A 13,765-nucleotide genomic window follows, 5' to 3' on the forward strand; every position below is an offset into this window, starting at 1 on the left:
TAACCAAAATGAATGAGCACCTAATGCTGGGCAGCTTCTCCAAGCTTTTGTACTTAATACATTTGGTCTGTTTTAATTGCAATGTTCTTTATATGTTTATGATGTGACAAAGGGTAGTAGCTTGCTACATCTATATGTTGGTTACGACAAACCTGACTTGTTCACTTTGAGCAATAAAAAGTATACGTGAGTAATATGTCATAAAGTGTGTAGATTTTATTGGGATTATTCATAAAAAGCATATTCTACATTGGTAAACCATTGATTCCATTGATTATTTCCCAGATTGAAGGAATGAGGCCAAAGCAATATCTAACTATGACCTACATTACTGAATTGTATTAATATGAAAATAATACATAAAATAATGGAATAAAATGCAAATAAGTTGCCTAAAAGTGAAACATCTCCCTTTCAAATATTATACGGCTATCAGAAATTTCATTTGTAACTTTCTGTTGTACTTTGTGATCAACCAATTAGAACAGTGCAAGTTAGCCAGACAAGACTTCCAGTTTTGCCACAATCCTCAACAGTAATTAGGATTTGTGCTAGGCCCCAGATCAATCTGGATATAAGGTAGGTGTTTCTTTTTATTTATACATTTTGCTTTTTGCCTCGATCTTGTACATAGTTAAGCACAGAAGTGTACCTTATTGTTCTGTTCTTTGAAAATAATAAAAGGATCTCAAAAATGCCTTTCCATAGAACATGACTGTAACTTTATACAGGGAAACTTTTTTTTAATTAATAATCACTGCAATTAGATAGCTGCTTATTTATATATAGTAAATTGTTATTAAAACCAAATGTTGGTCATTACAACCTCTGACTTTGTCATACAATCTCTAAGAGATGGATTTTAAAATACAGTATATTAAAAAAAATTGTGTTCTTTGTATGCTTCCCTAACTAAGAGATCTTGGAATTTATATTCATTCCCCCACAACCTCACAAATTACCATTTTCTGCAAGCAAATTGTCAATATCCTAGTAATATTTTAGGTCGAAGTCCTCCCATTTTGGAATATTTATCTGGCAGGAATCAGTGGTGGCAAACAGCCCACATAAAGAGAATAAAATCTGAAGAGCATGGTACGATTAGTCAGGTATTCATCTCTCCATCATCACCAAAATAGCCAGGGTTTTATCATTACATATGTAGAAATGAGGGCCTGCATTTCTCTTCTTAAAATACATGAGAACACATCATCTAAAGATGTGCATGCCAAGATGAAAGACAATTTACCACACAGTATGTTTATTCATTTCTATTGTGATCCTCCAGGTGATTGACTACAATGCCCAGAGGCTGCTTTCATACTATTTTTTCCTCTACTACATTGTAAAAGTGTTATGTGACCAGAAACCAGTAAAATCACAAGTCAGTGGTTTCTAGGCTAGTTTTCCTTTGTTCTGCAGCAGGATACACAAAGCACAGATGATAAATCATGAGAAATCTTTCAGTCAGGATTCAAGTGCACACCTAAACTAGTAGTAAAAATGTGAATTCTAGGTTTATCATAACAATCACATAAAGTGAGAAGTTGCCTTCAAGACACTGATCCTGAAGAACAGCGATGTATCATTGCTATAATGATGCTATAATGATGCAGTATGCAGCCACTTTTCTGTACTCTTAATTTCCTAGACCCACTACATGTTATCTCGACTGAACTGGATGAAGGGGTTGTCCTTTCAAAACGGGGACAACAGATTTGCTTCCCAGTGAGGGTGTTTGATCTTTATCCTGTACAGCCTCCTCGTCCTTCCCTTATGCTCAGGATCCCATGGTGCTAAGGGCTTCTTCGGCAGATTCCTTATGCCTCTCCCCAGCATAAACGCCACACTGCAGCAGGTCATCCTTTACTGTGGCCCAGGCCATCTGCTTGGTGGAGAACCTTGCAGCCCAGTCTCCTGAACGGCTGATCACAATAACCCCACCCAACCCACCAACTCTTGTTTTCATGCAATCTAAGGCAATGTCAGCAGCATCTTCCGGCGACTTCCCTGAAAAATTAGAATATATGAAAAATTACATAATTTTAAAGTTTGCATCCTGTCATATTAGCCAACAACAGTCTTTTGTAGAAGTTAACATTCAGAAATAAGATCAGTAAGATCTTACAAGATCAATAAACCTCTTAAAGAAGGATCCCAAGAATTGTGTGTCTAGTCCCGTAAGGAGGCGTTAGACTTGTTTTTTCCTCACTCAGCATTCATTCCCTTATGCAACATAGCACACTTCTTTTGAAACTGAGAAGAGTTTCAAAAGCCATTTGGGATCTAGCATGGGAGTCAGCTGTTCAGAGTAAAAACATTCCACTGGGCTAGCACAAGCTGCTTGCATGGGCCTAGGTAGCTCCTTGGATCACAGCCAATACAATTAGCACAGAGTTCCTGCTCAGCTCCTATGGGAGTAATAGCAAACCTATTTTCAATGTATCACACCTGTTTGTAAAATCAACTGTAGTCCAACCTCTAGCTATGTTTTACTAAACCTAACTCACTCCTGGCAATCATTGCTCAAGCCATTTCGTAACTGCCTCCAAATGGAGGAGATTCCACAGCCGTCCTATAACAATATTCCACTAGCCAGCTGTTCTAATGAAAGACAGAATACGACAAACGACTTTCTATTTTGTATTAAAAAGCAAGAAAGGAAATTATGCATATAATGAACAGGCATAATAAGTGTACTGTAGAATGGTAACACAACCGGAGTTCCATATACAGCTACAGTAACATGTGTTTGCAATTTTTTCCAGTTTGCTTCAGTGTTTCCTTGCACACAGTGATTTTTAATGAATTTAGTGGTTAGGTCATTTTAGATTCTGGACTTAAAAGCTTACAGGGATGGTAATGCTGACTTCAGATCCAAAGCTACAGCCTACTTTGGAGGGCCCCTGCTGAGCCTGTGAGCTAAAGTCATCATGGACCTTTGCCTCAAAATTAAACCCTGACAGTACATGGCTTGCCACTAGGATTTAGGATGCTACTGAACACTGATATCCATCAAAGTATCATTGTGGTAATTCTTGTCACAGTTATCATAAAATCAGTCACTAATTCAAAGCACCTTCCCTCAGTCACTCGAATGGATGGTTATTCACCCACTATTAAAAACAAAACAAAACATCCCTAGACAAAAATGATGTGTCCAATTATTGTCCAGTCTCTAATCTGCTCTTTCTAGGCAAAATGATTGATAGAGCCTTAGCAGTCCACCTCCAGGTCTTCTTGGATAGCACTTGTGTTCTGGACCCTTTCCAGTCTGGTTTCAGGCTGAACTAGGGTTATCAGTTCCCTGGTGGGAGCGGGGTATCTCCCACTCCCAGCCTCCATCCCTCACCCCACTCACCTGGCTGGTGGGGAGGAAAGTGCGGGGAATGAGCCCAGGAGCTTTGGAGTGAGTGGGATCTCTCTCTGGAGCTTTTCCTTGTCATGCTGTAAATGGCATTATTCCCAGTGTGACAAGGAAGGGCTAAAGTGGTACTCCCTCCTGGTGCCCCCCCCATCCTCCAGGTTGGGCTCCAGGGTATCTGGCATCCCTAGGCTGTAAACAATCGGCCCGGTCTCCACCATCTTTAATAACCATTTTAACATGGCCACGTGTGACATTAAAAATCACCAGGCCTCTGGATTTAACATGGCAGTTTGTATTGCAGCCAGAGGACCTCCAACAGTTGCTGAGTCCCGCCCGGGAGACCCCGGCATGTATGGAATGCTGCAGAGGAATGTGGAGTGATTAGAAGTGATTGGATTTGCAGTCACCTCAGCCCATAAGGAATCCAGTGCAATAAAGGTCTCGCAGAGTCATTCCCACTTCGCACATTCCTTTCCCTCCTTCCATGATGAGATCTCCTGTCCTTGATTGAGGAGCTAATCAAATGACATTCATAAGTATGTACAGTTGTTCCTCGGAAAGTACAGTCCCCACCTAAATTTATCAACTTAGCTCCAGTGGACTTCACTAACAAACTATCCCTTTTGTGCAGAACTAGAACAAATTTTGCATTTGCTTTCACATGCCCTGGCAGCTACCCATCAAAGTAATCAAACCCTTTGTCAAACCCAGGAACTGACCATTGGAGTCTTTGTTCTAACAGCTAGGTGGGTTCTCCCACCTCAGGGCACGTTTTACTCTATAAGAGTAGTGCCGTGGCTCATTCAAATTGTGCATGCTTCCTGGCTGCTTCCTTAGGGTCACTTCCCTAAGCCTCTCTCTCTTCGTACACACTTACCGGATCCAAAGCGCTGTTCCCTTGAGGTTTACCCTAAGCCTCTTGTTCCCTTGGCCGAAAACGCTGGCGTTTGAAGCTCTCCCTCTGCGGACTTCCCTGCTCGTCGGATAGGTCGGATATTTGCTCCCTCTCTCTATTCCCAACCTCTGTCTAAGCTTCCTAGGACTCTGTGTGCATGTGTGTAACCATTCTACCCCATAACTCTGTGTGTATATGTGCATGAAATCTTGTTCTTTAATAAAAGTTGTTGTTGGACTTTAAGTACCAGCCTCATTTGTTATAAAGGAGGGGACCCTGTAGAAATTGGTGATTCGATCCCTGCGGTTACCGGCCTCTTGCATAAGCTGTCTTCCCTGCTTGCTAATTCTCCCACAAATTGGAGACCAATTCTGGTAACAAGGCTGGACTATGAGATGGATACAGGCCTGGTAGCTTTTGTTAATGACCTCTGTCTGAATGTAGACAAAGGCCATGCTTCTTTGTTGTTTCAACTGGATCTATTGGCAACTTTTGATATAATAGATCATGCCATCCCATTGAGGCATTTGGAGATAGAAGCAGATATCAAAGATGTGCCTTGGACTCATTTAAATTATTCTTCATGGAACGGACTCAAAGGGTTGCAGTTGGAGATGAACTATTTGCAGTTTATGAATCATACTGTATTGTTCCACATGGTACAATCTTTCTCCCCATGTTTTTAATCCTCTATGTAAAGCCTTTAGGAGAAATAATTCATAGCTATGGAACTGGATGCCATCAGTATGCTCTATATCTCGCTATCCAAATCCCCTGGCGATGCAGTAGAGAACCTGAGTTGCTGCCTGACAGCTGTGGTCAAATGGCTGAAAATGAACAAATTGAAAGTGAACCCAGACAAAATGGAAATGATGCTGGTTGAGAAGGAAGGCATCTTGAAGGACATATTAAAGGTGTCAGCCTGCAAGCACCTGATGGCCAAAATGTTGATACAGGGAAGTCAGCACGGATTTGTGCCCAACAGCTCTTGCCAGACCAACCTCATCTCCTTCTATGACTGCGTGACAGGCTTACTTGATTGCAGGAATTCTGTTCATGTAGTATATCTGGATTTCAGTAAAGCTTTTGACAAGGTTCCTTATGATGTTCTGATGGGTAAACTGGAGGACAGTGGACTAGACTCTAGTATAGTTAGATGGGTAGGGAACTGGTTGGATATCTGTACCCAAAGAGTAGTTGTCAATGGCAGTGGAGTGCCGCAGGGCTCAGTTCTGGGCCCAGTGCTTTTCAGTATTTTTATAAATGATCTGGACGAGAGTGTGGAGGAATTATAATGAATTACTCATAATATTTGTAGATGACACCAAACTGGGAGGAGTAGCAAACACCCTTGAAGATAGGGATAGAATTCAACAAGATCTGAACACACTGGAAAAGTGAACACGCTGGAAAAGATGTGATTTAACATCTGCCAGGTTCTCCACTTGGGTAACAAAAATGCAAAGCATGCATACTAGATGAGGGATACTTTTTTAGGTAGCAGTGTATGTGAACAAGATCTTGGGGGGGTACAGGTGGATGGGAAGCAAAATATAAGCAGTCTGTGATGCAGCAGCAAAAAAGGCAAATTCAATCCTGGGGTGAATTAATGAAGGCATAACAGCCAAATCACAGGATGTCATTGTCCCACTATATACTGCGTTGGTCAGACCCCAACTGGAGTATTGGGTGTAGTTCTGGAGGCCTCATTTCAAAAAGGATGTGGACAAATTGGAATGGGTGTAGAGAAGAGCAACCAGGATAATCAGGGGCCTGGCGACCAATCTCTACAAGTAAAGACTGAGGGACTCCGGAATGTTTTGTATGAAGAAGAGAAAATTGAGGGGAGACACAATTGCTGTCTAAAAGTATGTAAAAGGCTGTCACTTAGGGGCTAGGAGGGAGCTGTTCCTGTTGGCAACAGAGGATAGGACTTGCAATAATGGGTTTAAACTACAAGAAGGAAGGTACTGGTTGGACATTAGGAAAAACTTCTTCATGTTAAGAATAGAGATAGGCACGAACCAAAATACGAATCAAAGTTTTTCACGAACCACGCTGGTTCGAGGTTCACGAACCAACAGTTTGTTGGGGAACATTTTTGATGAACTATGATGACTTTTAGGGTGGTTCATTTTTCAGTTCAACAGTAGGATTTGCCCCCTCATCCACTGATCGCTCTGTGCACACTCCCAACTGGCGCAGCAACATCACTTCTGGAAGTGACGTCACCAGGCCGGCTCCAGGGCGCACACGCGGGGCACTTTCTGCAGACCTTTTGCTGTCCCATAAGTGACAAACCCAGAACCAAATGAATCGGTTCACAAACCAGGCAATTTCATGCCAGTTCGTGGTTCGTGAAATGCAATGAACCATGAACTGCAACAAACCACCATTTCCCCGGTTCATGCCCCACCTCTAGTTAAGATTAATTCAACAGTAGAATTGGCTGTCTAGGGATGTAGTAGGTTCCCCCTCATTGGCAATCTTCAAGGAGGGGCTGGATGAATATTTACTGGAGATGCTTTAAGTTGTACTTGCATTGGGCAGAAGGTTGGATTAGATGGTCTGTAAGAACGCTTCCAGCATTATGATTCTTCTCTTTCAGTGGGGTTCAATTGACCCTTGAAGACCCAGTTAAGACCCTAGGGATTATGCTGGATCCAACATTGCTGCTACAGAAGCAAGTTAATGCAGCTACACACAAAAAAGCAATCTGGCCGCCTGGATCCACACCACAGTAACATTGAGACTATACTACCATAATACACTCTTCACCAGTTTGATCCCTTATATCCGCAGGACTATCTCCCTAAGTTCCACCATAGCAGCTTCACTTATCTGATCAGGCCTTCTGCAGGTACAAATGGGCAAAATCAACTGCCTGTACATACATGTTCTCTGTTGTGGACCCCATCTTAGACCCTGTCTAATGAGGTGAAGAGGGCTCTTACACTTCAGGCTTTCTGCAAACCGTGTAAAACTAAGTTATTCTACCCATCTTTTTTACACAGGTAGGAGGGCTGTACTGCAGGGAAATGGTTCAAATAGGTCTGATGCTAAGGAGTTGGGGACTATAGATGATACTGCTATATAATCTCTATTGCTGCAAGTATGCTCCTACTGGTTGGCTTCTGTGCTGTTTAATATGTCATGTTCACTTACTTATTATGCTTTGTTTCAGCTCTATATCTGATTTCTAATTTCTGCAAATTTGCATTGTCTACAGAATGTCCCAGCTGTTCATCGTATTGACTTACACTATGTAATTCACCTTGAGTCTCAGTGAGAAAGGTGTACTATAAATAACATAAATAAATAAAAATAAAATAAGTAAACTTCATAAACCAAGGATTTTAAAATGGTTAAATTACACATAGATAGTGAGTATCAAAGACATCAGTGTCTAAAGAAGAGGGATTTTAAAAATTAATTTAAAAGGAAATATTAAACACTGTTAAGTAAAAATTTTTAAAGTATTCCTTTCTGTTCAGCAAGCAGCCTCACAAACAGACTCAATTCAAGATATGGAATATCATTTGGTATGAATATTCAGGATGCATCAGATGTGAAATAGCAACACAGAGAGACGTAAGATTTTGCCTTTCATCTGCATAAAAATGAAACCCAAATACCCTTGAATGGAAACTATTCTCATGCTTAGAAACTGAAGTCCCAGCATTTCCAAACACTAACAGGAAGGATATTTTCATCTAGGCAACAGCTGCCATCATAACGCTTATACATTCCAACTACAGCAAAAAGGATCATTCAGTTTATACCCTTAAGTGGAGCACCTGCTCTTCACTTGTGATATACTATGATCTGAACGGAGTAGACTGATTCGGGAGGAACTGGTGGGTGGAGGCCTATGCTGGCGATAGAATGATCCTGAAATGGGCAAACACATTCCAAAATTAAGAATGAGGCGATGTGTTTTGTTCTTGTTACCTCAATAAAGCATAGGCCCAATAACACCAAAATGAAACATTCCAGAGCAAATTTTTAGGAAGGTTGGTCCATGGGTGGCAGCTCCAAGATACAGCCTCCATGTCATCACATCAAGCCTGCACACAGTTGCATTCATATGGAGGAACTGCTATGCAAACTGGAATCATGTTTGTACACAAAAGATAGGATCAATATAATATAGTAATATAGTGATTGTGAGATCTGTTGGAATCCCATATATTGAGACATTTATGTACTTTCTTTTTACCACTGCTAGACGACCTCTTTGCTCCAGCGGAAACAAAAATGGGCGGGAGTGAAGAGGTGTTGCATGATGTTCCAATGTCATTTCCAGTTGTACTCAGAAGTTACTTCATGACTGTCTAGGAATTCTTTATCTTAAAAACATAGAATTCCTAGAGCATTGTGATATCACTTCTGGGAAGAACCAGAAGTGATGCTGTGATGTTACATGACATTTCTTCCCACCACAATTTTTCTCCTACTGGAGCGAAGAGGGGTGTTGTTGTCCGGGAGATATCCTGCTATTGTGGGCAATCTGATAAGCTCATTTTCTACTTACTTAGTCTTACTTAAACATCAAAGATGACAAACATCTGTATTCTCACAGGCGACTTTCTTTTCCAGACAGTGGAGCAGAAATATAGTTTACTGCCGAGACTAACTCTGTTACAAGTAAAGAATGGCTCCTTCATACAGTTAGCACCATCTCACACCAGTACCGAACCATTCAAATGTACAGGATTTACATATAAAACCCATCAGAGAACTAGCATTAAAGCGTGGAATCTCGTTTCCTTTGTTTTAAAAAAATATTTTTCAGATAAATGAGCAGGGGAACTTTTTAACATATCAAGATTAAAATTTGATGGACAAAATTGGTTTAGAGGGCCTGATCCAGCTTGGAGCCTACCCTGCCACTTGATCATTCCTCTTCCCTATGTAGTCACAGTAGCAGAAGGCAAGTGAAAGCAAATCACAGATGACCACGTGAAAGAAATGCAGAAGCATTACTATTCATCTGGGTCATCCCTAATGGAGGTCAAGGAGTATATTTTTATTTATTATACTGTTTTAAATTATTTTTTTAAGACAGATTTAAAAATGCAAAAATCAAGGCTCAAATATTCATCAAAGCCTGTAACAATTTTCAAAACTACAAATTCATTTACAAAGAAATCATATCCACAAAATTAATGTTTTATTTTTAAGTAAACAAATATCTGGGGAAAGTTACCTCTAATTTCTTCAGGGATCGTGAAGGCCACCTAGAAATTGGTATACAGTTTCAATATCATCCCGAAATTAAATGCCCTTCTTCCGGGAGGGGGTTACAAATGCATACTATATTTCTTATTAAAAATTAAAAGCAGAGCTCCAAATAGTTAATGAGCCCCACTCTGAATTTTAAAAAGGAAAGCGTCTTCAGATTGTGTTCATTATCAAGATATAAATCTTGCCAAATAAAAAGAAAAGGCAATACATCTTTGAAATTTTTTGAAAAAATCAATGCAGAAAATTATTGTATAATTTTAAGTTTACCCCCCCGCCCCTTTCCTCCCCCTTTAAATGGCTATTCTGAGCCTCCTGGAGCCTCCTGGAGCACATTCAGTCCTGGTGAATGGCCTGACTTGGCTGCTTTTGTTTATAGCTCTGGACCATCCAGCTTACTATTCAATACAGTGATGATAGTTTGCCATTATGAAGAATGAAAATTAAATTTAAAATAATGTATTTCTGTTCTATACTTCTACTTTCAGAGGTGAGGAAGGTGGCAACCAGAGACAGAGCTTGCCTGTGGAATTCCCTTCCTGTTGAGGCTTACCTGGTTGCCTGCATTACTCTCTATTAGGTGCCAGGCCAAACCACTTCGGTTTCCCTAACTCACCCTTTTACCATCATTTTTACAATGTGTTTTTAGCCTGCAAATTGTTAATTTTAAGCTGCTCAATCTTTTATGTTTTCATAACCTAAGTTTTAATTAACAGCTTGTAGGGTTTTATGTTTTTATTATTTTGTAAGCCTCCTCGAGCAGTTTCCCTGGAGTGGCAGCAGAAACATTTTCTAAATAAATAAATAAATAGTTGTATGAATTGTTCCAGAAAGAGAAAAAAAGAAGCTTTTGCTAATACTTGGATTTCTGATGGTACTTGAACATGCCAGGCCCTTTAAGATGAAAAGTTTAATACCAAGGGGCAAATAGCATCCTTGTTAAGGTAGTTGTATGCAAAGATTTTGAAGATATCATGCTTGATACATATTTGATATGAACTGACCATTACCTGGTGAAGTCAAGGGTGAATATGGCCCTGGTATCCCACAAAAGGGGGCCCCAGGTAAAATGGCCCACCCACAAAGGCTCATCGATCCTTCTGGATTCCAAAACACACTGGGGGATTTTCGAATTCCAACTCAGGCTCTATTGAGGCTGCGATGGAAGCTGAAGCTCCTTGAAGCTACTGATTGCTCCTTGCTGATCCCTCCTAGAGATAGGCACGAACAGCAATACGAACCAAAAAAAGCCACGAACAGCCTAATCTGCTGTTCGCGAACAAGCTGTTCGTGAGGCCCCATTCTAAACGAACAGGTGGTCGTTGCAAGCCTTGTTCGTTGCTGTTCGTCAAGACAGACAGTCTGGCACCTGCAATCAATTCCCTTGGCAACTTAGGCAGGGATTGTCTGAACTCTGTCTGAACTCCTGCTGTTGCCCTGGAAACCCCAATCTAAGCCCAATTTAGCTTGATAGGCAGGTCTTCCTTTCAAGTGTGGAGCTCCAAATTTGTTACAAGGGAGAAAAGACCAGGGGGAGAGGGGCTCCTAGCTCTGGCTTAGTTTGCTGACAGTGGAGAGGGAGAGGGAGAGGGAGCTGCTGTTGGCATTTTGATAGAGTGCATTGGAGCTTGAATTTCCTTTGTGTGTGGTGGGATAGAGATCTACCCCTTCAAGTTCCAGGGCTGCTGCCAGGCTCTGGGCCAAGCTATTATTTATTATTGGTACCTTTCCTGCTGCCTGCTCAGGTAAGGTTTCTGGAAGTGGTGCCTTAGGGATCTACCTCTTCAAGTTCCAGGGCTGCTGCCAGGCTCTGGGGCCAAGCTATTATTTATTATTGGTACCTTTCCTGCTGCCTGCTCAGGTAGGGTTTCTGGGAGTGGTGCGGTAGGGATCTACCCCTTCAAGTTCCAGGGCTGCTGCCAGGCTCTGGGGCCAAGCTATTATTTATTATTGGTACCTTTCCTGATGCCTGCTCAGTTAAGGTTTCTGGGAGTGGTGCGGTAGGGATCTTGACTTGGATGATGGCTGGAGGAGAGCCTGCTGGCCCCCACGAATAGCCAACTACGAACATGTTCGTGAACAGGGCCATGTTCGTGGTTGTTCATGAGTCCCTGTTTGTGGATGGCAACAAACAACGAACATCATGTTCGTTTTTTTTCTGTTCGTGCCCATCTCTAATCCCTCCCTTCCTTGCAGCAGAAACCATCCCTATGATTCACCACAGAGCTGGGTGATCTAAAAAGGAATGGAAGACGTCTGGAAAAATATGCTGGTGGAAAACTCATGCTGAATCTGATACAGCATACTACAAAGCCCATTGGAAGACTTATGAAACAATGGTGATAGCAGCAAAGAAACATTTTTCTCCAGCCAATTAGCTTCAGCTCATTCAGATCCATCTCAACAGTTTAAGGTATCTCAACATTTTTTTACCCCTAAATCCGAGTCTTCACTGGTTCAAGAACAGGCAATTAGCCGCCACATCTTTGCAAAGTTTTTTGCTGATCTGGATGCCACCTGTAATATAGGCAATCCAGAAGAAATGCTTAACACACATCTGGTCCATTTCTAAATCATTTTGACACAATCACAGTGACGGATAATGACAGAATACTAGCATCTGTAAAGGCGTCTACTTGCACTTTGGATCCTTGCCATCCTGGCTACTAAAATCTAGCAAAGACCACATAAAGGAGTCCTTGATGTCTATCATAACTCAAGGCACCTTCCCTCAGCCTCTCAAAGAGGCGGCCATCCATATATTACTTAAAAAAAAAACCCTTAGACAAAAATGATGAAGCCAATTATCGCCCAGTCTCTAACCTGCCCTTTCTGGGCAAATTGGCTGTGAGAGCAATAGCTAACTAACGCCAGGCCTTCTTGTACAACTCTGGTGCTTTGGACCCTTTTCAGTCTGGTTTTAGGCCAAGCTATGGGAAAGAGACAGCTCTGGTGGCACTAGCTGATGACCTCGGCCTGAATGTAGACAAAGGCCATGCTTTATTGTTATACCTCCAGGATCTGTCTGCAGCCTTTAATGTAGTAAGCCATATCATCCTGCTTGGGAGTTTGGAGGCAGAAGTAGGTATTGGGATGTTCCTTGGATTAGTTTAAATTGTTCCTCATGGGATGGACTCAAAGGGTTGCTATTGGAGACAAGCTATTCTCAGTGTGGGGATTATTTTGAGGGGTTCCACAGGGCACAATCGTATTCCACATGTTAATCAACCTCTATGTAAAGCCTTTAGAAGAGCTTATTCGTAGCTTTGGAACTGGATGTCATCAATATGCAGGTGACACTCAGCATTATATTTCATTATCCAAATCCCCTGGTGATGCAGTAAAGGTACTGAGTCACTGCTTGATAGCTGTTGTCAACAGGCTGAAAGCAAACAAATTGAAACTGAACCCAGACAAGATGGGAGAGATGCTGGTTGGAAAAGCAGAGATCTTGAAGGACATTGTGCTTCTGACTTTTGATGGGGTTTAGTTGACCCTGGCTGACTCAGTTAAGAACCTAGGGGTTATATGAGACCAGCACTGCTCTAGAGAAACAGGTAAATGCAGCTGCAAAAAAGGCCTTTTCACAACTCAGACTAGACTGGAAGATGGCCCCCCTACCTTGACACGGCTGATCTGGCCACCTGGATTCATGGCACAGTAATATTGAGACTCTACATAGGTTTCCCCTGAAAGTCGACTTGGAGATTTCAGTTGGTACAGGATGCTGGAACTTGTTTACTCTTAGGAGCTAGATGGATAATGCATATCGCTCCCATTCTGCAGTCACACCATTGGCATCCCATCAGTTTCAGGGCTCAATTCAAGGTCATGACCAGCACCAGATCTAGGGTTGCCCACGCCTGGGGCAACCCTTGGCCGGCTAACTCGCGCGCGTGCGCGTGCGCGCGCGTGTTCCCCGTGCTGCGTGATGACGTCACTTCGGTGACGTCATCACACAAGGCAGAACGGAGGCAGCATGTGGGGCTGGGAAGCCGCCCGCGCCAGTTGCCTTCCCGCAGGCGAATGGCGTGGGCGGCCTCACAGCCCCCCGCGCTGCTTTCGCCTGCCCCGCAGGACAGGGGGCAGCCGGCTTGCCAGGCACCCCCTGCCCTGCAGGGCAGGCAAAAGGCAGCGCGGCCACCCACACCATTCACCTGCTCTGCAGGACAGGGCAGCCGGCCGCCCCCTGTCCTGCAGGGCAGGCAAATGGTGCGGGCGGCCCCACAGCCCCCCACGCTGCCTTTTCCCTGCCCTGC

At 42.5% G+C, this 13,765-nt stretch overlaps 1 protein-coding gene across 1 annotated transcript in view; it reads right to left on the reverse strand.

The window, feature by feature from the left end:
• Window positions 1–201: 201 nt before the first annotated feature.
• ASRGL1 (asparaginase and isoaspartyl peptidase 1) overlaps window positions 202–13,765 on the reverse strand; it is a 43,131-nt gene continuing 29,567 nt past the window's right edge. The window contains exon 7 of the mRNA XM_055001307.1: window positions 202–2,010. Within this exon, the coding sequence (XP_054857282.1) occupies window positions 1,781–2,010 (230 nt within the window). The 3' untranslated portion in view covers window positions 202–1,780. The remainder of the gene's footprint in view (window positions 2,011–13,765) is intronic.

Source organism: Eublepharis macularius, chromosome 1, assembly GCF_028583425.1.
Source record: "Eublepharis macularius isolate TG4126 chromosome 1, MPM_Emac_v1.0, whole genome shotgun sequence".
Taxonomy (NCBI): domain Eukaryota; kingdom Metazoa; phylum Chordata; class Lepidosauria; order Squamata; family Eublepharidae; genus Eublepharis; species Eublepharis macularius.